The sequence below is a fragment of the Bactrocera tryoni genome, chromosome 3 (assembly GCF_016617805.1).
Source record: "Bactrocera tryoni isolate S06 chromosome 3, CSIRO_BtryS06_freeze2, whole genome shotgun sequence".
Lineage (NCBI taxonomy): Eukaryota > Metazoa > Arthropoda > Insecta > Diptera > Tephritidae > Bactrocera > Bactrocera tryoni.
The window spans coordinates 19,107,724-19,131,132 of record NC_052501.1 but is presented as its reverse complement, the minus strand read 5'-3'; the positions used below and the strand labels follow the sequence as shown (position 1 = coordinate 19,131,132).

General features: G+C 34.2%; 2 protein-coding genes across 3 annotated transcripts in view; one reads left to right on the top strand and one right to left on the bottom strand.

Moving 5' to 3' along the window:
- LOC120771041 overlaps positions 1 to 23,409 on the bottom strand; it is a 239,612-nt gene that overhangs the window by 93,270 nt on the left and 122,933 nt on the right. For both annotated transcript variants that reach the window (XM_040098836.1, XM_040098837.1), the window contains exon 2: positions 1,955 to 2,054. The gene's annotated coding sequence lies outside the window, so the exon portion shown is untranslated. The remainder of the gene's footprint in view (positions 1 to 1,954; positions 2,055 to 23,409) is intronic.
- LOC120771043 lies at positions 2,758 to 22,316 on the top strand. Its single transcript, XM_040098843.1, has 4 exons — positions 2,758 to 3,192; positions 12,997 to 13,130; positions 20,136 to 20,189; positions 22,045 to 22,316. Exons 1-4 carry the CDS (start codon positions 3,051 to 3,053, stop codon positions 22,201 to 22,203), a joined length of 489 nt encoding a protein of 162 aa, XP_039954777.1. The 5' UTR covers positions 2,758 to 3,050; the 3' UTR covers positions 22,204 to 22,316.

Here is a 23,409-nt window from a genome sequence, read left to right as displayed (position 1 = left end):
ATTGGGTTTAATGAAGAATTTTGTTAAGACAATGGACGGAAATGGAGGAGGGTTCTTGTATCTGAAACAAAAATTTCCAAAAGTCAGTGAAGCAAAAATTAAGAAGGGCATATTTGTGGGTCCACAAATAAGAGAACTAATGAAAGATGAAACATTTGAGGAAATGTTTAATGAAGCTTATTTAATATGAGACTGGAGTGCCTTTAATAGAGTTGTTAAAAATTTTCGTGGAAATGTGAAAGCTGACAATTACAAAGATCTTGTGACTAAAACTACTTACTGCAAATAAAAAATGAGTTGGAACATGCCCCTTAAAATTCATTTTCTGGACTCATATTTGGGTTTTCCCCGAAAATTTAGGGGCCGTAAGTGACGAACATGGGGAACGGTTCTACCAAGACATTTCTGCTATGGAGAAACGGTACCAAGGCAAGTAGAGTGAAATTTGCTTGCCGATTACTGCTGGAAATTGTTAAGGGATACTCAAAAAACAAAATATCCCTGAAAAACACCAACAGTAACATTTTAAGATACTCTTTGGTTAATAAAATAATATAACAATAATATATCTATGGCTGGTTTTTTTTTTAAACAAAAATCCTCATAGCATAAAAACTCCTATGATAGAAGAAATCTGTAGCTATTTTCTGAATTTACATAATAAACACTTTGATCTGTTTATTTCACAAAAAACAAGTGGATTTTTGTTTACCAGTGTAATTATTCAAATCTTCATAAATTCGGAAATATGTACTTGTATACTCGATAAAGAAACTTTTTTCCTTAGGTCCTCATATTCGATATTTGATTGCTTTTTGATTTTAATATTGTGGAAGAATCAGATGCAATTAAAATTTACATGGGAGGTAATCGTGGTTCGATTTCACCAGCTGCTGATTGGCAGTAAAAGCATATCACTAGGAGATAGTGAACGCGATTCCTCAATCGATGACGATAAAGTAGAATTTAAATGCGCTCTGCCCAATCCGCAAAAAAGAGACCCCACATACTAGGTTCTATAGAGTGTACACACACCACTTCTTCGTCGATTTTAAAGATGCTTTTGCCACCACGTCAAGGAGCTGCGTTTATGCCGCTCTGCTTGAATTTGGTATCTTCGCAAAACTAATACGGCTGTTGAGCAATACCAAAACTCGGCTGCAGCGAAGCTAATATACCCTTCATAGGTGCATTTCTTTTAGTAACTATGTGTCCAGTTTGTATGGAAGCTATATGCTATAGTCATCCGATCTGAACAATTTTTGCGGAAATTATGTTATTACTTTAAGCAGTATTCCATGTCAAATTTCGTGAAGATACCACATCAAATGTGAAAGTTTTCCATACAAGCATTTGATTCCGGTCGTTCAGTTTGTATGGCAGCTATATGTTATAGTGGTCCGATATTGGCCGTTCCGACAAATGAGCAGACAGACAGACAGACAGACGGACATGACTAAATCGACTCAGCTCGACATACTGATCATTTATATACATATGTATATACTTTACTCCGACACTTCCTTCTGGGTGTTACCAACTTCGTGACAAACTTAATATGCCCTGTTCAGGGTATAATAATGTAGCAAATAAATCATGCAGAATCAATGAACTTTTAAAGCATAAAAGGCCCCAGTTGACTTCTTGTAACAGAAATTAAAAAGTAGAAGAAAAATTTGATTTTGTATATAAGGCAACATCGTGTATGTTTGTTTTCTTATATACAAATATACATCAAAGGAAATTATTTGTTGACGTTTTTCTCCCATAAACCTGCGAGTAAACCAAATTTTAATATGACGTTTGCGGAAATTTGGCATTATATACCGAGTATGTATCTTTACAAGTACGGAGATCTGCTTATACTTTATAAAAAAGGCAAACATAAATACAAACATATTTCCTGCAACATGTTGCGAGAGTGTAGGAGAAACTTTGAAGGCTAAAAACTCACCTTTACCGCGACTCTTGGGCGTCGATGGTGGGGCAGGTGTTATCGGCGGGGTTTTGCAATCATCGCGAAATATCGGCGAACCAGGAACATAACGATCATTCTGGAAAAAATTTAACAAATATTTTAAAAAAAATTTTAAATAACTAGTTGAATTTCAAAAATGTTTACTTCTATTTTCGGCATGATTTTCGTTTAAAAATAAAACTATATTATAGTCATAATATTATTTTTTTTAAGATATATGTATAATAATGGATACTATATAATTTTTATATGCTATTTTACCGCACACATATGTATGTACATATAATCACGCACAGCAAATAAATGTTGACCTTATAATAAAACATTTTATCTCGCTCACTTCACTTGCCAATTGTCGAAGTCAACCCCAACATCGCAAACAGACATGTTGTCTTGTCTGTCGTTTACACTTTCCGACTATTTGCTAGCACTTATCTGTCGCACAATGTCATGTTATGCACCCAAACACAAACACACACATACAACATACTCTGTTTGTTTGTTTGTGCACGTTAAGTGATCAAATCACTGCAATAGCAACAAAATTGTGACAATGAATGATAAAGACCCGCCCCTTCACATACTCCACCAACACACTGCTGCAGTCCACCTTTTATCGACAAACACCTGCAACAACACAGCTGTGCGATAAACTATCGACGATAGTAAGCCAACAGCCTACAGGGAGGCAAGCAGGCAGGCAGCCAGCAAGCACTCCACCGGCGCTGCATCGATGTTGTTGACAGTCAATTTTCGTGTCAGTGTCAGTGCTGAGGCAACGCTGAAGGCGTGCAAACAGTTAGCAATCACTAAAGAAAATACAGCATACGAAAAGCTAAAACAAAAGCAACAGATAACAGATAGAAAGCAAACGTCACGTTGCTTTGCTGTGTTGGTGCGTTGTTGAAAGTGTAAGGGCCAAGTGGTTGTGTCTGTCCACGTCAATTGGGTGTTGCAACAAAAGCAGCATTTGATACGGTGCAAACAGCGGCAACAAGCGAGTGAAAGTGTGGCACAAATCCCACAACGAAACGCTCAGCATCACATTTCACGAAGTAGGTGTTGCGCAGTGATGGCTCCGACGACGGCGGCGGAAGTGCTGTCAAAACAAAAGGCAATTGCCAAATTGTATGGCAAGGCAGGGAGCAGTTCTGGCAATGTAATCGCCGTGTTATTTCTGATTAGCATGCTGTTGGCGTTGCAGACGACAAGCGGTGAGTGCGTTAGCGTGCGGTGTTGTTGGTTGTAATAACATTTAATGTTTTATGTTTATGCTTTTGTAGCATACAAGTATTTAAGGATAAGTTGCTAATACTGGATTATTTGTGGTTGTATGGTGTGTACATACAATATTTGTTCCAAGTAAACAGGACTTTCAAAAAAATATAGAGAAAATGTTTTTTTTCGGCAAAATCAATTTATTTGATTCAAAATAGTCTCCTTCTGCTTCAATACAGCTTTTTGCACGGTCCAAAAGCATGTCGAACGAGTGTTTTAACTCGTTAGCCGGTAGGGCCGCCAGTATGCCGGTGCAAGCCGTTTGAATGGCCTCTACGTCTGCATAACGCTTTCCTTTCATGGGCAAATGCATTTTTCCGAAAAGGAAGAAGGCCCACGGTGCCATTTCTGGTGAATACGGGGAGTAGTTAATGGTTAAAATGTGATTTTTGGTCAAATAATCGGTTGTGGCGCACCAAATGCTTCAACGCTCCAAGCTAGAATACAGCATTAACGTTTTGGCCGCGTAGAACAAATTCTTTATGAACAATGTCCTTGGAATCATAAAAACAAATCAGCATTGCCACCACTTTTGACTTCTCCATGCGCGATTTTTTGGTTTTTGGCTCGGCGCTTGCCTTCCATTCAGCACTCTGGCGTTTTGGTTTGGGATCATATTGGAAACACCACATTTCGTCACCAGTCACAATATTGTAAAGGAAGTTTTTGCCCTTCTTGACCTCTTTAATGATGTCCTTCGAATGTTGGAGTCTGAACAACTTTTGGTCGTCAGTCAAGTTGTGCGGAACAAACCGTGCACACACCTTTCGTAAGCCCAAATGTTCGGTCAAAATGCGATAAATCGTTGTTTTGGAGATATTTAATTCCATTTCCACGATTTTCCATGATGATTTCGGCTGATTTTTGATGATTTCACGCACAGTTTCGATGGAATTTCCGGTGATCACGGATTTTGATTGGCCCACATGTTGAACGTCATTTATGTCCTCGCGACCACTTTGGAAACGTTGAAACCACTCGTGCACTCTGCTACGGGATGGGCAATCAATGCCATAAAATTGTTTCATCAATTGAAACGTTTCGGTGAAAGTTTTAACAATTTTAAAACAAAATTTAATGTTGGCTCTTTGTTCGAAGCTCATTTTCGCACCGATAACACAAACATAATGACACTTAAAACACAATAACTTCACTTTTAATCGATGAAATGTCATGAAATTCTCACTAGAATCGATAAAGATAGCAGATTCTAACGCACCAGTCGACATATAGATGGCGCTACCAGGGGACGCAAGATTCAAAATGTTCTGTTTACTTTGGAAAGGACCTTGTAGTTTTGCATTACAAGCATGTATGTGTGAATATTGTACATACATCATGTGTTTGTAATTTTAAACTAGCTATTATCAGATTAGTTCCTTCAATGATTTCTTATCTAAAAAAGAATGCCTCAGTTAAGCGGAGGTTAGGTTAAAATTTAATAGAAATAAGATAAAATCAACGTCCGTGCACCTGAATAATATATCATTTACAGCTGTAGCTTTATGGCATAAAAGGTTATAAAAAGATTTTTTTCGTCTAAAAACGGGATTCACGGAGCGGCAGTTTCAGTTTGGGGAACAAGAAGAAATCACTGGCGCCAAATATGGAAAATACGGTGGTTGATCGATGGTATTCACTTTCACGAAAGGCAAATATAAGAAAATATTAAAAGTACGATAAGATCTAATTTTGTTCCCTCAAATAAAGCAGTGTTGCTTGAATTAGTATGAATTGTTGTTGGCATTAGAATAAGTCCTTTTTTCTATAAAATTGCGAATGCGGAAAAAATTCTACGTCATTTTGAACAACTTTGCTACGAGAATATGGGTTTAAAAAAAATCTGAATGATTGGTTGTATGCGAGATGTGTGATAGAGTTGTCCGAACTGACCGATTCTGGCATATGATCTATAGAATATCAAAATGCACTGGTCGACATACCTTAAGCAAAGCGTAAGCAATTTTAAGGGGAATTTCCGGATTCATGACAGCTATCTTTGCAGCAATATTCTTCAAAACTCTTCAAGCTGTATTTTATCCTGCTAAGAAACTTTTTAATTTGAGCGTTTTGGTATCCTGATTTGAAGTAAAGGTTCTCCTATTCAAAAAATATTAAATATAGCGGAACAAGTAGTATTGCCAAGTCTGAAGAATATGGTATACCAGACCCACAACCCAATCAAGCTGCTAAAGCGTTTGGTGTGTTATAAAACTTGTTTGAGGTTTCGCCTTATCTTGGTGGAACACTTCACTTTTTCTATTAATCCATTCTTGCCCCTGTTGTTTGAATGCATCACTCAACTTAACTTTGACGTTTGATAAGCAAATCACAATGGATAATGCGGCGAAACAAATTTCGTTCTGTAAGAACATGAGGAACACATATGTCAAGCTACAAAATTAGCTATAGACATTTCATGTGCTTGGGAACAATCCTTTAGCAATCTTAAGAGTTGTTATTCGACGAATTGCATCGACCGACGACTTTACTCTATATGACGTTGGAAAAAAATGTTGGCATTGGCGTTGGGTCAACACATCTTCTTCGTATACATCACAGAATTTTCGCTTTGTTTGAATCGCTTTTTTACCCGTTTGATGAAAAGCAGTAAAATATGCCGAAAATGGTAATTGCAATATTCCATCATCGCTGAGACACCAAGCAAAAGCTATTTCACAAAATTTAAGCCTTATTAAATCATCTGTTCAAATATTGTATATAACGATGGTTAGGTGTGAATATTGCTGGAAAAAAGCTGGAATAAAATCAGCTTTTGTCATCAAACGATATACTTAGTGAACGACCCAATATTTAATAACGACCCCTTTATCGTGTTGTTTTTGCCTTCCGATGCAATTTCAAAGGGTAGATTCAATTACTATTTTGCTGGTGAAAGTTGAAAACACAGCATATGAGCAGTCGCAATAGCGTTCTGACCAGGAATGAAGCACCACGTTTTTCTGAGCTTCTTACGCTTAGAAGTATATTTCTCATTCTAGTAATAGGCTTGGCTTGTCACGGCCCGAGTGTTTTTCCTCATATTTTTCCATCTTGTCTCTCCTCTTTGGAGCATGGGGTTTCAACAAGGTTGCGCCACTGTACGCGATTAAGTGCAAATGGCTCTGACTTGTTTTTTTGATTCCGGATTTTTTTTTTTTAAGCAAGTGTAAGTGATCGGTCCACCACCCATTGGTAGCGATTTTGTCAAGTTTTTCTAAAATACTGAAGAAAGGAATTCTTCCAACAATTTCTTTCCCAGCATCTCGCTTCAGCAGGCTAAGGTTCAAGCACCTTGGCACCCTTTTTGCAATCAAACATTTAAATTTTCTGGTATTGATTTTAGTAACCTTGATATATTTATAATGAGCTTAGAACGTTTCGTCGTTAATTTATGTGGATATGAAATCGGTAATGTAACCTGACTTAACTTTCTGAATTTTCAGAAAGATGATTTTAACAAAGGATTACAGTGAGTTGAGTTATTCTCTGTTATATATAAATGTGTATGCAAAAATTCTGTAATAAAATATCGATAATCCGGAGAACTTTTTCATACATATTGAGTATCACTTAATGGATTAGCATCCACAAAATAGATGTGCGGCTTATAAATATATAGAAATGCATAAACAATTAAAGTTAGGACACTTAAAATTATATATAGTATTAATATATATTTTTGATTTATGTTATTATGAAATTATTTTCCCCAAAGCATTTACAACATAAGAAGGTATATTTATAATATTTGTTCTCCACAAAACTCATCAATTATATGATTTTTCAATGTCACAATATTCTAAGTAAAAATTAATTTTTTAAATTTAAGCAGAAAATAGGTGATTTTGAATTTTTCAAATGTTGCCAACAGAGTATTTTTTCAACCACCGCGAATGAGGGCGCTTTGACGACACACTGCGTTTCCCAGAAACGAGTTTGTAAGAAATTGATTGCTTTACTTGAAGTCGCGAGATTATATACATATACACACATATGTATATTTAGCATATATTTATATATGAGTTTGTCCTTTGCTTTCATTCACACAAAAAAAAAAAAAAAACAAAAAAAAACTTTTTAAATTTTCTTCAAACATTTAAATCATAAAAAAACGTCTCTGTATCCAGCTTATGCTTCTTTGTAAGCTAAATTAGTTGGCAACCAGCCGTGTAACAGCGCAATTTATCCAATATTTCGTACATTTGTACTTCAATATGTGTGCTGTTGCCAAAAAAGAAGGCGAAAAAATTGAATAATTTTCACTTCATCAAAATTTGGCTGTCATTTGGGTTTCAGCTAATTCACTCTGATCTGTGACGTTGTGTGTGAATTGGTGTGCGCTTCATGCGTAACACACGTGTCACTCACGAAGCTACTTACACAGAAGAACATGCTTACATACATATATTTGTATCATACATTCAATGGAGGAAAATATGAGCGAAAAGCATACGAATTCAGCTAATTCTCCAAGCAGAAGTACAACTCAGCGGCTTTTCATGCGAATCAATGAAAATCGTTTGGGCCGGGTATGCGCATTCGTAGTATTTTCTAATTGTATTTGTGTTATGAGTGAGTGCATAAATTATCGTCTATATATATAGTAAGGTAAGTGGAAAATCTCGTATTCATCCTAATAATAAATAAATAAGTGTGAATTACAAAAGAAATAGTATGAATTAAATTTGTGAAAAATACAACTATATTTTCAGGTGAATTCCATGCACAGTGAAATTTGTAATGAGTTTCAACAGAAAGGAAAAACTGATATTCAATGTTGCATGAAGAAATATATTTAAGTTTAAGCAATGTAAATGTAAATGATTGGACTTTAGTTGAAAACTTTTTTTAACTTAAGGACTGAGTAATGACACTATAAATTGAGATTATTGAAAAGATTGTTATTTCTTTTTACATTTTCCGGTCAACTTTACGTATAGTATATATTATAAACTTACAAAGAGCGAGTATTTTCGAAATAATTCTTTCATTAATCGAAGCTTCGACTTAGGGCTCTTAAAATCGATATTTGTAGGGATTATTTTACCGATATAACATATACTATATACATATGTATGTATAATACTCATATCTAAATTGTGATCATAAATTGTATTCATCACTTTTTATACAAAAAATGATGAAAAAGGCAAGCTCTTTATATTAATCGATATTTTATTCCTTAACGAAAACAATCAATAATATTTGCTCTTATTTTAAAATAATTTAAAAGTTGTGAATATTAAAAAAATAATCGATATTTCTTTCGATTACAAAATAATCGATTTTTTAGGGATTATGTTATCGATGAAATATATCTATGTGTCATACTCATATCTAAATTATATTCATTACTTTTAACTTTAAAAATCAGAAAATGGTAAGCTTTTTATATTTGTCGATATTTAATTCTTTTAACGAAAACAATCGTTAATATTTGCTATTATTTTAAAGTAAATTAAATGTCTAGAGTTTTTAAAAAATAATCGATTTTTAACGTTAACAAAAATAATCGATATTTTTAAGAGTTATGTTATCGATATATATGTATTTGAATTACATTGATCACATTTGATTAAAAAAATTACGATAATGGGAAAGATTGTTATCTTTATCGATATTTTATTTCTTTACCGAAAACAATTGATAATATTTGATATTATTTTAAAGTAATTAAAAATTTTTGAAATTACGTTATCGATAAAATAATCGATTTACATATTTAAATTACCTAAACATGTACACATGTCGATAAATTTTAACGCAAAAGTGGAAGAAATTGCGAAATAACGAGTTTTTGGTTTTTCGTTAAGATTTAATCGATATTTCATTTCATTTTATTTTTCAGCAAAACAATAGATTTTTTTGCTATTGAATTTTTCATAACTTTTATCAATTCGATTAAACATAATTTTAGAATTATTAAAAAATTTATCGATATTTTGATATTTTAAAATTTCTTGTTTTGATTAAAGCAATCGGAACTGATCGATAATTATCGATATTCCGTTATTTTAATTTAGTGAGCGCTCTCTGTAACTCGCCTATAAAAGATCATGTCAATAATAAAGAGTCAATTAATTGGTTTAGAGGTGTTTAAATATAACTCCTGACCGCATGGAGGAGAATTTAAGCCAGAAGGAGGCTTATTATGCTTTGAAACATTGTTTATCGCGGCTTGTCTTGGCAGTGTTAATATTTTTTTTTGTATAAGAGACGTATATGTAATAGACGTGATATAAAAATTCAAAAAATTATCAGAACTTTTGTAAGTATTTGTTACACGTAATGTAACATAATAGTTTATATATTGCAAAGAGTAAAGAACTAATATATATCTATATAAAAAAACTAAGACATTTACCCAGTGGAACTTGGCCTGAAGATGATAAATGTTCACTGCAACAAAACTTGCCACTTCAAACATGCTTACATCTGAAGAGTAAAGAACAACATGTGTGCATATGTAAATATACACAAATACATATATATATACAGCGCTAAAAATAGAAATTTTCACACTTTCATGAAGTCATTTTGCAGCAAAAGCGGCCGCAACAGAAGCAATCTGCGTGATGTATTTTCAGCACAAATCTAAGAATCGTGCAAATGTGGAAAAACCTAAATCTTTATTATATATATATATATATATATATATATCCAAGAAGTGGTCTTGCCATATGGCAGTCACACACAAATTCACGCACTTAAACTTGTGTAAAGGCAAAAGCAATATTTAGCGGAAAATAAGCAATAATAACACACTGTAGCGCAACTAATTCACTTTGAGTGTTTCTCTAGCGTGAAAATCAAAGTCTAATAAAATCCTACAATATGTGTATTTGTTGTTTTGTTGTTGGCGTTGAGGTAGTCTTCGCCGTTGTTTGTTGTTTTAATTTATCGCCAGTGTTTAGTGATTTTTATGCATTGTTTATTTGGGTGTTCCACTCGATTTGGAACTAATATTATATTTGCTGTTCTTTTTTTTATTTCTTTGTTAGTTTTCTGTTTTCTTTTGTTGTTTTTCTTTTTTGTTTTGATTTCTATTTTCTGTGATATTTCAATTAATAAAAGTTCACTCCAATCAAATTAAATGAAAAATGCTTCGGAGACACACCTCTCTTATTAATTACATATAACTAAAATGCATATATGTATGTAAGTGTGTATGTGTGTATGTGTTACTTCGAATATACGTATGTGTTGTTTGATGCCAATTAAATTCTTTATTCCTTTGAAAATACATTTGATGCCATTATGTATGGAACTCGATTTCTTTTGCATGGCACATGCACCACGGGCATGCTTGCAGAAGTCCAAACGCTAAAACCACTTTTTGATGGTTTTCAAGCATAAATTGGCCAATACAATTTCACGTTCGATGTTCGTACGAACTTCATCAATCGTCGCTGGCTTTTTCGCATAGACTATAGACTTGAAGTAGCTCTACAGGAAATAGTCTAACGACGTCAAATCGTACGACCGAGGCGGCCAATTGACTGGGCCACTTCGTGAGATAACACGTTCACCAAACTTTCAATAAATCGATTGTGACATTCGCTGTGTGGCTTGTGGCGCCGTCTTGTTGAAACCACATATTGTCCAAGTCCATATCATCCAACAATGACCCATGAATTACGAGCGATGAGACTAATTCTTGGCTAAATGGCTTCGTCAAGAAGCAAAATATGCGTTATTGGTCAGGCAGAAATTCTGATGATTTTTCGGTGAAATTGATTTACGACGATTCTGGTGGTCACGCGTCTTCAGTTTTCCGTCAATTTGATCTTGTCTTCGCCACAACGACGTCACAAAGATGTCCAACGCTTGTGAACGAAGTGTGAGAGACTGATTTTGTCTTCCTCATTTGATGCGCCAGTGGCAGCAATATTCTCGACACTACGAGCACTTCTTTATTTCACTGGCACGGGAACATTTTGTATTGTGCTTGTGGTTTCAAATTTTACCACTAGGCATTAAATTGTTGATCTGACAGGACAATTATGACGACCATAATTTGAACATAGCGCTTTTAAAGTTGAGGCCACTGGCTCCGAATTGCGGAAGTAAATTTTAATAATTTCCACTCGTTGTGGATCGTATATCTTTCGATGAAGAAATGGCAAACCTTACCAAAGAGAAATGTCAAAAGAACGCGAAAAAATATGGTGTCGTTTGCTGTTCCTAACGGTCTACTTTTATAGATCCCTACTGAAAACCCTCTATATACTTAAAGGGTCTTCGACGTTCTTTTCTGGGTATTAAAAACTTCATGACAAACTTACTATAATCCTGTTCAGTACAAATTTTAGTGCCAACATGATCTAGAAAATTAGTTACAGTTTCTAGAAAAACTTGTTTACATCCTTAACATGACTAACTGGAAGGAATGGCTTTTTCTATTTTATTTAATATATATTTTTGGGACCTTAAATGTGCAGAAAAAATTTTAAATCCTATACTGACTGGCCTTACCCTTTAAAAATATATGTACGTATGTACATTGTAAACTTAATAGCAGCACACTAAATTTTCAATTTTTATTAGAACTTGTTTATTAACAATTCCTCTATTTGAAATTTTATTATTTAATTTCTTTTCTTGTGGCGTTTTAAACCGAAAAGCATGACGCGAGCGCGGCCAACCTTCTTGGCAATCTCAAACGCTGCAGCCTCAACAGCGATGCATCAACACTACTATAAATACACACATGCCTATGTGTGTGTGTGTGGGTCTATTTTGCATCCACGGCGGCGTTCATTCGTGTGGCCTCTGGTCCAACGCCATCGCTTGCCAACTTCTTTGTCCGTCCGCTTACGCATTGACGTCATTGTTATTACACCATCAGCCACGATAACGAGGCCGCGCGTAACTTGGCAAATGTTTCACGTCTTTTTCGGTCGGCAGTTGGCGCTTTTAGCTTGAGTGTGTTTGTTTATGTTTAGATGTTTGTTTTTCGTTAGCATTATTGTTGTTCTTAGTATTGTGTTGTCGCTGTTGCAGTCGCTGTGGCTGCCAAGAATCACGTAGATTAGTTTTATTTGAAAGAAATAAATTAATGAAAAAAAATTGTCGTCTCTCTTGATGTGGGGCCATCTGTCTATTTCGGTGGCCACAAATTTAATTTAAAAATATTTTGACTTTTATTTCTGCTCGTCAGTTGATTAAAATTTATATTCAAAATAAAACAATATTAAGCGTCCTCGTTAATTTATTTTTCGTATGACGGTGAAGATAATAAATAAATGAAGTGCAGAAGAGAGTTGAAGCTAATAAGGGTGAAGAAGACGAGTTGCAGTAGGCAGAACAAAAGCTGAACTGCTGGTAAGGAAGTTGAGTCCATTTTTAAAGTGCGTTTTTTGACTAGAAAATTATATTGCTGGGTTAAATTAGGTAAGCCTTAAAAGCTATTGAGCCATGGCAAGTCATTCTGTATTTTTAGAATTTTTGTTTTTGGTTTTAGAATCCCATTATTTTAACTATTTGTATAATTAAAAGAGTATCAGTTAATTCATTTTCTTGTTAAACGACATTATAATGCAAAATTATATAAATACAAATCGTTTTTTGTGTGCAACTTAACCTCATCTCTGGCTTTGTTCGGAAAACATATCCAGAATGCCCTTAAATCAGTTCTAAACTCAGCTGACGAATACCTCAATTTTTTCACACTTTTTATCTCTCCTTATCTCTATAATTTATATTATTTATTTTCTTTAAATTATACTATTTGTCAGTTTCTGGCCTGCGCTGCTTCACTTGCACTTATTTGCAAGAATATTCGGATAAGACATGTCTAATGGATGCTAATTCTACACGAATCACTGATTGTACAAAGAAGTATTGTACGATAATGCGTCAGGAATCGGTGGTGAGTATTACAAATGACATGAATGCCGTACATATAATTTTAAATAAAAATTACTTAATTAACAAAAATTTTACTTTTACTAGAAGCTTTACCACCTTTTCTCAAACGACATTCAAATCAGGGACTCCATTATGTCGAATTCGGATTTTTTGTATTCAGTAACTTAATTTTCCCATATTCAATGCTATTTTCGAATAAAATATTCTTTAGCTTTTGAACTGTAGTAAGCAAAATCGAAAAATGTACATAAGTATCTATGTAATTATTCTGGCACAGACTGGTACAACTTTCGCATAATTATAAGATAAATCCGAATTTCGAATAGAATACACTTTCGAATCTACATATGTAGATAGAGAATAGGGCCTCAGAAAGATATTGATTGTGTTTATATCTAGGGATAAACCTCGTAAAACAAAAAAGTGAGCATACATACATATATTAAGAAAGTGAGTACATTTAGTATTTAAAAAATAATAAAAAGTGATGGATATGGTGTTTGAAAATCGTCAAGCAAGTGGTAGAGAAATCGCAGGAGAACTCAACATTTCTTTCGAGGCCGTTCGAATGTTTTTGGTGGGTATTTTCGGTATGAAACGCGTTCTTGCTCGATTCGTCCCCAAGCTGAATTAATTCAATTTAACTGCCGATGAGATATTGGTGTATGAGTATGACATACACACAAGTCAATGATCATCGGAATTGAGGTGAAATAACGAGTCGAAACCAAAAAAAGTCACTTCAAAGCCGCTCAAAAATCAAGATGATACTCATTGTGTATTTTCGATATTCGTGCTTTGGTGCATCTATTATTTGTTCTGGAAGGATAGTCGTTCAATAACTGGTTTCTTTTGGCCGGAATTGTAGAAGAACAATTCACGAACTTTAAACGATAATAATGTACTAGAAGTATCGAGCCACGATTGTGACCGAGTCTAGAACTAAAAACGCAATGAATACCATCGGTCAACCACCGTATTCAGCAGATTCGGTTCTGTGTGATATTTGCTTGTTACCAAAACTGAAATTGCCGCTTCGTGGAAGCCGTTTTCAGCAGATCGAAGAAATAAAACAAAATTCGCTGAAGGAGCTAAACGTCATTTCAAAAAGTGCTTATGAAAAGTGTATCGAGGGCTGAAAAAATCGTTAAGTGTATTACATCTGGTGGGTATTACTCTGAAGCCGAAAAAGTAAATATATATGAAGAATGATAGAATATTAATGAAGAATATGAAGCATTCAATATTTTGCATTTTATTTATAATTTCCAGTCGGTTATGTCTGTCCGTCTGTCCGTCTGTGCGTCGATATGTCTATATACTATACTCGTAAACCAACAAGTCACTCAGTATTCTTTTATCCCCAAAAATCAAAACCGTCAATATCGATATCGTATTATGCAGCATATAGCTGCAAACTGAAGGATCAAAATTATATTATTGTGAGGAAAACTATGTATTTTATTTGACAAGATATTATATGAATTATTGTTTAAAGATACGGCAACGTTACAAGCTCTAAAAAAATTTTCGGATCTAACTGAAATTATTAGTTTTAATAAAGATAGCATATTATAAAATATATTTTTGAGAAGGTTGGGTTGTGTAAAGAAGTCGTTTCTGACAAGGATCTCACTTAATCAGCTCAGAACACCTCTTAAAACTCCTATATAATTGATAATAAGAATCTCACAAATTGACAAAACGCTTTGAGGTTATCACATATATGTTCAGACGGCTAATGCCATAGCTTCAGCAATGACTCCTGCTTCGACGAAGTTAAGACTGCAGAGAAGTTTCAACCTCAGTCTTGCAAAGGCTGGACAATTGAGAGTAAAGTGCCTAGATTTTTCCGCCTCACCCTGCTCCATACAATTTTGACAACTTGCATGCGGTTTTGGGAAAAAAAAGTTAAGCAACTCTACTGTAACCGGTTGTTAAAGTGATGAATCAACATATGTGGTTACAGCAATAAATAATAATATTTCCTTTACGACTTAGACAAAGTAATATAAGGCGGAACGAAATTTACAAGGCGATTAAGCTTAGGAGTAAATCAAGTTATACCGTACTAGATTGGCGATTACTGTATATGTATGTCCGTGAGTTGATGAGTTGAGTAATTCCCTGTAATCCAAAAAATCTAGTGCCAACTAATCTAATAAGCAAATCACTGCAATATTAGCGACGGCTCTAAAACTTTCCCTATTATATCTATATTATTTTGGTCGGTGTATCTGATATATTTTCTTGAAACAATAATAAAGTAAGTGATGGATCTTTATATAATAATTTTCTGATTTTTAGCGGAGTATGTACGTATGCAGTTTAAATGGACCAATCCAAGTCAAATTTGATAGTGAATGTATTAGAGAAATAATTTTTTTGTTGACCATTACTAATTCTAACAATGATTTCATATATGATGAAAAGCTTCGCCTCTTAAAGACTGGCAATTTTAGCCGTTGTGCTGAGCCGATTTTAATCGCTTACGATCTCCCTCATTAACTTTCTTACAGATGGCATACCATTTAGGCCTATATGGGCATTTTCGACTAACCAGTTGTGCAAATTTTTTATATTTGTGCCACAATTTATTTATTCCAACAAATATAACTAAATAAATAGTGAAATTACTGCAGCTTCCGGTTGTACAGCAGATTTTGTGAGCAGGGAATGGGAAAAAAGCAGCGCACAACTTCCTTTAGTGAATCTCAAAATTTATTTTCGCTTCAAAAGCGCACTTTAATGTTCGCCTTTGTCAGCGGAAGCAGATCTGTATGTAAAGTGAGCTACACTTAGCCTCGCAAGCCAAGCAGGAAATGAGTTAAAGTGGAATAAAATAACACTGGAAACAATTTAGTCGATGAAAGTAAAACACACAGCCAGCAACAATTTCAACAAGTAAATAAAGTCAAAAGCAAAAATTACAGCGCAGCGGAAATGAGAGTTGTGCGCAAAAAAGCTGCGACATCGTAAAACACTCTCCAGCAATTTTTGCACCTGCAATGGTTTGTCAGCGCTGGCTTTATGTGTGGGCGCACCACAACTGAAGCTTAGCATATATACAAATTACATATTCATAAAAATACTCAGACATACATGTATACATGTATGCATGTATTTATGTGTATATTTAACACTGTGCGGTAATTACTTGTTTCCTCGCGTCAATTACAGTTCGTTCATTAGTAACCAATACATCAACGTCGCACACCCGACTCCGAACACAGAATAAGTACTATTTACTAAGCGAAATTTTTCCAAATGCGAAAACATGAAAGCAAACTTTTGCGCTCACTGTTTGCATGTGCAGCAAGGCAAATGGTGTGGCACAACTTTTTGCAGCACAGGCGGTGGCAGCCACTTGACATGTGGCACATGTGTTCGCGCAGCGCGAACTTTGTTTTCGCTTTGTTTAAGGAACATGCTTGTGGCGGATATGATAAATGCAATTTGTTCTACGCGGAAATATAAGCGCTGTGAGCATATTTGTGCCTGTACCGTTATACGTACATAAACATATGTATACAAATATGTATTGAATTTTTAATGTCAAAGCAATTAACACAGATGAGAAAAGATGAAGTTGCAAATTTTTATATGTATGGTATATAATATGTATGTTGGTAGAAGGCATGAATGAAATTTGTGAGCTGTTTAGTGTGTAATTATTTATTGAAATTTAATTTATTTAAATTACACAGCCTTTGAAGGAGACATCTTCACTTTTGTTACTGCCACCTCAAAGCTCAAAATTTATTTCGGGCTATTATATGAATTGAATGGCATAACTAAACAGTAAATTAAAACAAAAAAGAAGAATACAGTAGCGAGGGCTACCTGTGGACAAAAAATTAAAAAAAAATGGTCGTGGCTCAGTCCTCTAATAGGTTTAATGTACAAACCTCGTAAACCATTGAAGCTATTATAATCAAATCTGCCTAGGACAAATCCTCTAAGAACCCCAACCGATGGTACGAAAATGGATGAAATCGAGTGATAACCTCACGCACTCTCCACATAACGGTTTAGTTAAAAATACTAAAAGTAAGATAAATGAATAACTAAATGTGTCAGAGGTCCAACAGTCAGCATCATACAAGAAGGCCTTATCGGTGACGCCCACATTTAGATGAAATACGATATCTTCGTACTTTTTAGACCAATTTTAGGCAAATTTGGTACATAACAATATCTTTACGTTTTTATATCTAACTGTGAAAATGAGCGCAATCAGACTACAACCACAATACTTCCCACATAGGGCAATTTAAATTCGATATGAACATTTCACTTTCCAGTACACCAATCAAGCAACAGTCAATATGTACATATATTCGGAAAAATCATTGCATAAACATAACACGTACCTAATATAAGGACTCTAGTGCGTTTGGCTGACTTTTTGCCAAAAATATGGGTCTATTTGTAAAATATGTTACAGGAATTGGGAGGAATTATTTATTCGATAATGATGTACCCTTTTGTTAAAAATGGATGAATCGGATTAATACTTCCTATATCCCCTATATGTCACAAAAAAAAAGATTTTCGAACTTCCAGTTGTCTTTATACTGGATATATCGGACAATTTGGAAGGTATTTTTTTGTAATTAAGGGGTATTTTTCTAAAAACAGTGTATCTCTCTACTTAAAATGAACATACTCAGGTGAAAACTAGCCCTAGACCGCACATAACTAACCAGCTGTGATTCTGCCAAATTGATAGAGTATGAAAAGTTCCGTTACACCCGTAACGTTCCGTTAGCCCTTCCTTCTTCTTCCCTTCCTTACTTGTTTTTAATTTTTATTCATTTAAATTCTCTGGTCAAAATGACTTCCCTTCCGAGGTGTCTAGTTATATATTTCAGGAGGAAATTTCTTCGAAGGTGATTATAATATTCTAAAAACATTTAATTTTGCGATAAGTGAAGTTCAATGCAGAAAGCACTTATAATTTCAGAAAAAAAAAATGAATTTCAGACAGGTGGCAACCGTTCTTTAAAATAATAATTGAGTATTAACATACGTGAGCTACAAATCTGTTATTTAGGCTAGTGTTCCTGAAAACGTCCTGAAAAGTCTGAATGAAGTGTCAGATATATATGTATATTGTAGAAGCGGACAAATCACAAGGACATTTCATAGCAAATTGCTAGTGGTTTCGGTTTAACTATATTTACAGCAGATGATAGTAATTGATTGTAAAATTTAATTGTATAATTCAATTTGCTTCTGCGGTAAATAAAGTTCAATACTGGAACCACTTGCAATTTGCAACGAATTGTCTTCCTGGAAACTTCCTTCTCAGGAACACTGGTGGTAAGAGAAAGTCGAAATTTAATGGATATATAGAAGAAAGGTTTTCCCATTCAACATATTTTCCTGCCTTAATATGTAGATGTTAGATGACAACTATCGCACGGCTGAAATGGCAGGTATCAAACAGTTGCCAAATAGTAACAGTCATTTCGGTTTTACATTGCAGCTACTGGGCAGATGTGAGATGTGCCAAATATAGGTCAAATTGAAACACAAAAATTTTGGAAATTAAAACAAAATTTTATATCAATTGTTTCAATATTTTAAATGTATATAACTAACCACCACAAACTTAAGCAACACAAAGTAATATTTTTTAAGAGAAAAATTTCGACATCCTAAGTAAAACTTAACACGAAAAGTCTCTCAAGATGATATTTTCCGTACAATAATCGAAGGTAAAGAAAATAAGATTTAAAGAATTTAAGATTTAAAAAGATTGAATTATACCTAAAATTTTGGTTGTTTTTAGAGATTTTTGATTAGATCAAAAAACTTACAGACCACGTTATAGAGAGCTATATACGAAACACGCAGAAGTATAAAGTCTTTTGAAAGTAACCTCGTGGAGTTGCTTGAACTGAGTGGCTACACTTCAGAAGCATGCAATTTTAATATTCATCTAAAACTTTAAAATGTTACCTTCAAAGGTGAGGACTATAGAAATATCCAAAAAAATTAAAAAATTTACTTTTTCAAAAAAAGTTAAAATGGTGTTAAAATAGTTGAAAGGAACAGAAAGGGAAGAAGCGACTTTGATACCGTTGTTGAAAGCAAAGGAATATTATGCTGATGTCACCTATTATAAATTTCAGCTTTGTTTGGTTGAATAAAAACAGCAAATGCATTTTTTTCATTCTGCCAATAACTATAAAATACGGAAAAATAAATATAAATTATGTAATCGGCTTAAAAACTTAACGAAGCATATTTTTTCGAAACACAAACAGTTTTTATATATACATTAGCAGGATTAAATAACAGCCCACATATAACAGTAGTTGTAATTAAAAGTAAAAAGTAGCAACTTCACTTCCCGGCCTATGACAGCAACTACATCAATGTGACTACAGTTCTCAACCTTTGCTTGCTTCGTACTACGGAACACCTACGCTTTTAGTGATATTTCATTTTAATATAAATATCTGTTGCTACAATTTCCATACACAGCTTTAATATGCTAATTAATGCAGCGATTTATGTGCTTAGCCAAACCACAAAGATAACAAGCTGTCAGCCTCAAAACCGCGCTTTTGGCTGCCAATTGCCAAATTCTAGTGGACATTGTTAATGCGACACGCGCAGCAGCTTACACGAGTGCGGCAGTTGTCAAACCCAGTCGGAAGCCATGCAAATAATAACACGCGCGGATTTTTGAAAATTATATTTTGTTGTTGTATAATTTAGTATTTTTAATTTTTAATAGGTTGGTGTGAATATAGTATGACTATAAGATTTTATAATGATGTGGTTTCAATACTAGAAAAAAATGTATTTTAGCAAATTTCGATTGCATAATTGTAACTTTAATAATAATTTATGTGTCTGACTTTTATAACAATAAAATAATCATGATTGCTGACGGTAAAAAATTAAATCAAGCCTTAAGCTTATTTAAGCTTTTGGCTTATTAAATTCATAGCAACAATAATTCATAATTTTTTTTTTCACATTTTTACAGCGACCATCTGGCAAAGTGATATCCTTTATACGCGAATGCTTGGATAAGCCGCTGGTGAGTAATATTTCACTTTTGACGACAAACATATGGTAAAGGATTTAAATGACCATTTCGAATATGTCGTGCAGAGTTTTTTATAAAAATGATGTGATTTCAATCAGTTCAAAGCGATTTAAGTTGTGGAAATTCCTAGAGAAATAGCTGTCAAACCGCTTGTCAAAATAAAAACTATATTCGACGTTTAAATAAAGGGGTTAAGGTAGTCTAGCACCCTAAACAAAGCCTGACTACGAAGGTTGCCTTTTATTTTTCGGGAATAAGGAACAAAAGAAAATATTTACATCGCTATATCGCCCTTAAGGGGGCAAGACAAAATATCTCCTGTCATCAGACAAACAGTTATCGCACTCGCGACTTAGCTACCACGTCACTGTTTACAGCCATAACTTCGAAGTCGTAGATAATTTCGTCTATCTTGGAACCAATATCAACACCACCAACAATGTCAGCCTGGAAATCCAAAGAGATTGCGAAGTAAAGTCTTCTCACGGCGAACAAAAACCAAACTGTATGAGCCACTCATTATTCCCGTCCTGTTCTATGGTGCAGAGGTATGGACGATGACAACATCTGAAGAGTCGAGTTTTCGAAAGAAAGGTTCTGCGAAAGATTTATGGTCCCTTGCGCGTTGGCAATGGCGAATATCGCATTTGATGAAAAGATGAGCTGTATGAGATATGTAAACACTGCGTTGGAAAGACTAGGTGGAGAAGGACCTGATTTCGCTTGGAATCTCCAATTGACGCCAAGTAGCAAAAAAGGGCGACTGGCGCGCTGTTGTAAACTCGGCTATAACCGCGTAAGCGTAAAGAAGAAGTTTCTAAGTATCGTAGTCGTATATTTTTAACATTTCTCTCAACCAATCGACGCGGATCCTTTTTTTTAGTGTATATCTTCTCAATCTGACGATAAATCACATGATCATCTTGCAATGTACTAAGTTTAGGATGTAGTAATATAAATTTGGGCGTAGCATCAATAGTTCCCGAAACAACAACTGATTTTGGACGACTTTCACAAAATTCGCCATACCATCTATAAACAGTGGATAGGACTTCATCGCCAAAAACTGAATTAAATTCATCAATGCGCTTTTGCTGAATTAATACAAGTCGAAAATTGTAAAAAATAATTGCGAGAAAATGTTCGCGATTTATTTTTATTTTTCGACCGAGCTGAATATTTTAAGTTACTGTAAACAACACAAATAGCGCTCGTATTTCAAAACGCGTTGCGTATGTATAACATCGAAAATGTCAAACTTTACGATAACGTTGTGAGTTGCTAGATTCCGAAACTAGGATAGCCAAATCCGGAAATATAGAAGGCAACCTATGTAGGATAATTTATTCTGTGAGTATGGAAAAGGAATTAAATTACTATCTTTCATACAGCCTGTTTATGGATCAAATTTTTCGAAGGGCTCATAATCTCCTTAGTGTGGTCTGTCAAATGCTTCCGCAATATAATTAAGTGAACGGGGAACATTTGTTTTTTATAGCCTCTCTTTTAATACAGACGGGAATCCGTCTGTATACACGCGAACTAGTCCCTTAGTTTTTGAGATATCGATCTGAACTTCTGCACTTGCCTTTTTATCGTCAAGAAGCTGCAAATTTGTTGAAAATACCGATATCGGCGAGCTAAAGGTTACAGCTGACATACAAATTCAGCGATTAAGCTCAAATCGTTGTAGAGACAACTTTTTTACTTGATAAACTATCATCACGAAGTTCTCTCTACTATCACTATTCTGCTCTGCAATCTCCGCAAAAATTATTCAGATCGCATCACTATTTTTTTATGAAAAATTTTTAGTATAATAATTAACATACCACATTTTTTCTAGTACTTGAATGCCGTAAAAACCGATTCGACTTTTAAAACCTATTATCGCAGCTGTACCACGGATCTATGCAATGACTCAGATGGCACAGCAGCGGCAACAAATATAGATCCCAACTTGGGCGCTTCCGAAAATATGGTTATTAAAGGCAAACGACATTAATATATTAACAATTATTATTATTACAACTATTATATGCGTACGTATATTAAAATAAATGTGTAAAATGCTTACAATTTCATACGAAAATTTTACTAATCATTGATTTTAAAGCTTTGTCGCACTAAATTTTTTTTAAATAAATAATAATGAAAAAAAATTAAATTTTTAAAATTTTTTTGAAGTGTATATCGTCACCTAAACTGCAAAAGAAGAAAATATATAATAACCGATATATAACCATTTCATAATCAAAACTCAACTTTTGTTATTGGTTTACGATAACCAATATATAACCATTTTATAACCAACACTTAAGTTTTTTTGTGAGTGTACGCTAACCATATGTAACCATTTTATAACCAAAACTCAAATTCTGTTTCAAAATTAGTGGTAATGTTTTTCCACCGCCTGCAAACTTATGAAAAGTGATGTTAGTTTATTTTAAATTTTAGGTGACAATATACATACATATGTACATATGTATCTCTTTTGTCGCTATAGAAATCTATTTGGTAAGACTTAAGGACATTTAGATACACATATGGCTTCTGTTGAGCTACCAAGCTTTTTTGATAGCTTTGAATCGCGATTTAAAACAACGACGATATATATTTACAAATTATTTATTAATATAAATATATATAATACAACGAATAGAAAGTTACGTGGCTGGTGGTTTACCAGGTGAAATGCCCTTGCGCCTGCAGTTAAAGAATATAAGAAACGAACTAGAAAATAATGCGTGTGCAGGCACCGAATGCAAAAAGCGAACTCAATCTATGATGCTAGGCTTAGGCAAAGCTAAGCTTAATTGTTCTTACACGTATGTATGTATAAATATATTAAAGGATAAAGGGAGATAAGGAATTAGAATAACGAGTAATGCCGTGGTGGATATGCAAAATTAGAGTGACCAGATAACAATTAATATTAAATATTTACAATGCTTTCTCACCACATTGGGTAGAATATATTTGTGCATATAAATTTAGTAAAACTTAAGTAGGTATAAATAATAACTTAAGAATAATGCTACTCATTATTGGTAGTTCCATTGTAAAAGGAGCTGTTCCGAACATCCTCCACCCGTTGAAAGGTCTGACTTTCAAAAGAATCATTGACAGGTAAAACGCACAGTTTGTTGATAGCTCGACGCGTCATGCCGGTAGACGTACGAAGAACGGCTACTCTTGCGACCCCGTCTGT

Excerpts from the sequence above, each read along its gene's own strand:
- LOC120771043 (XM_040098843.1), top strand. The coding sequence starts at position 3,051 with ATGGCTCCGACGACGGCGGCGGAAGTGCTGTCAAAACAAAAGGCAATT. Across the intron at positions 13,131-20,135 it reads TAATGCGTCAGGAATCGGTG|CGACCATCTGGCAAAGTGAT; the intron begins GTGAGTATTACA and ends ACATTTTTACAG. Across the intron at positions 20,190-22,044 it reads AATGCTTGGATAAGCCGCTG|TACTTGAATGCCGTAAAAAC; the intron begins GTGAGTAATATT and ends CATTTTTTCTAG.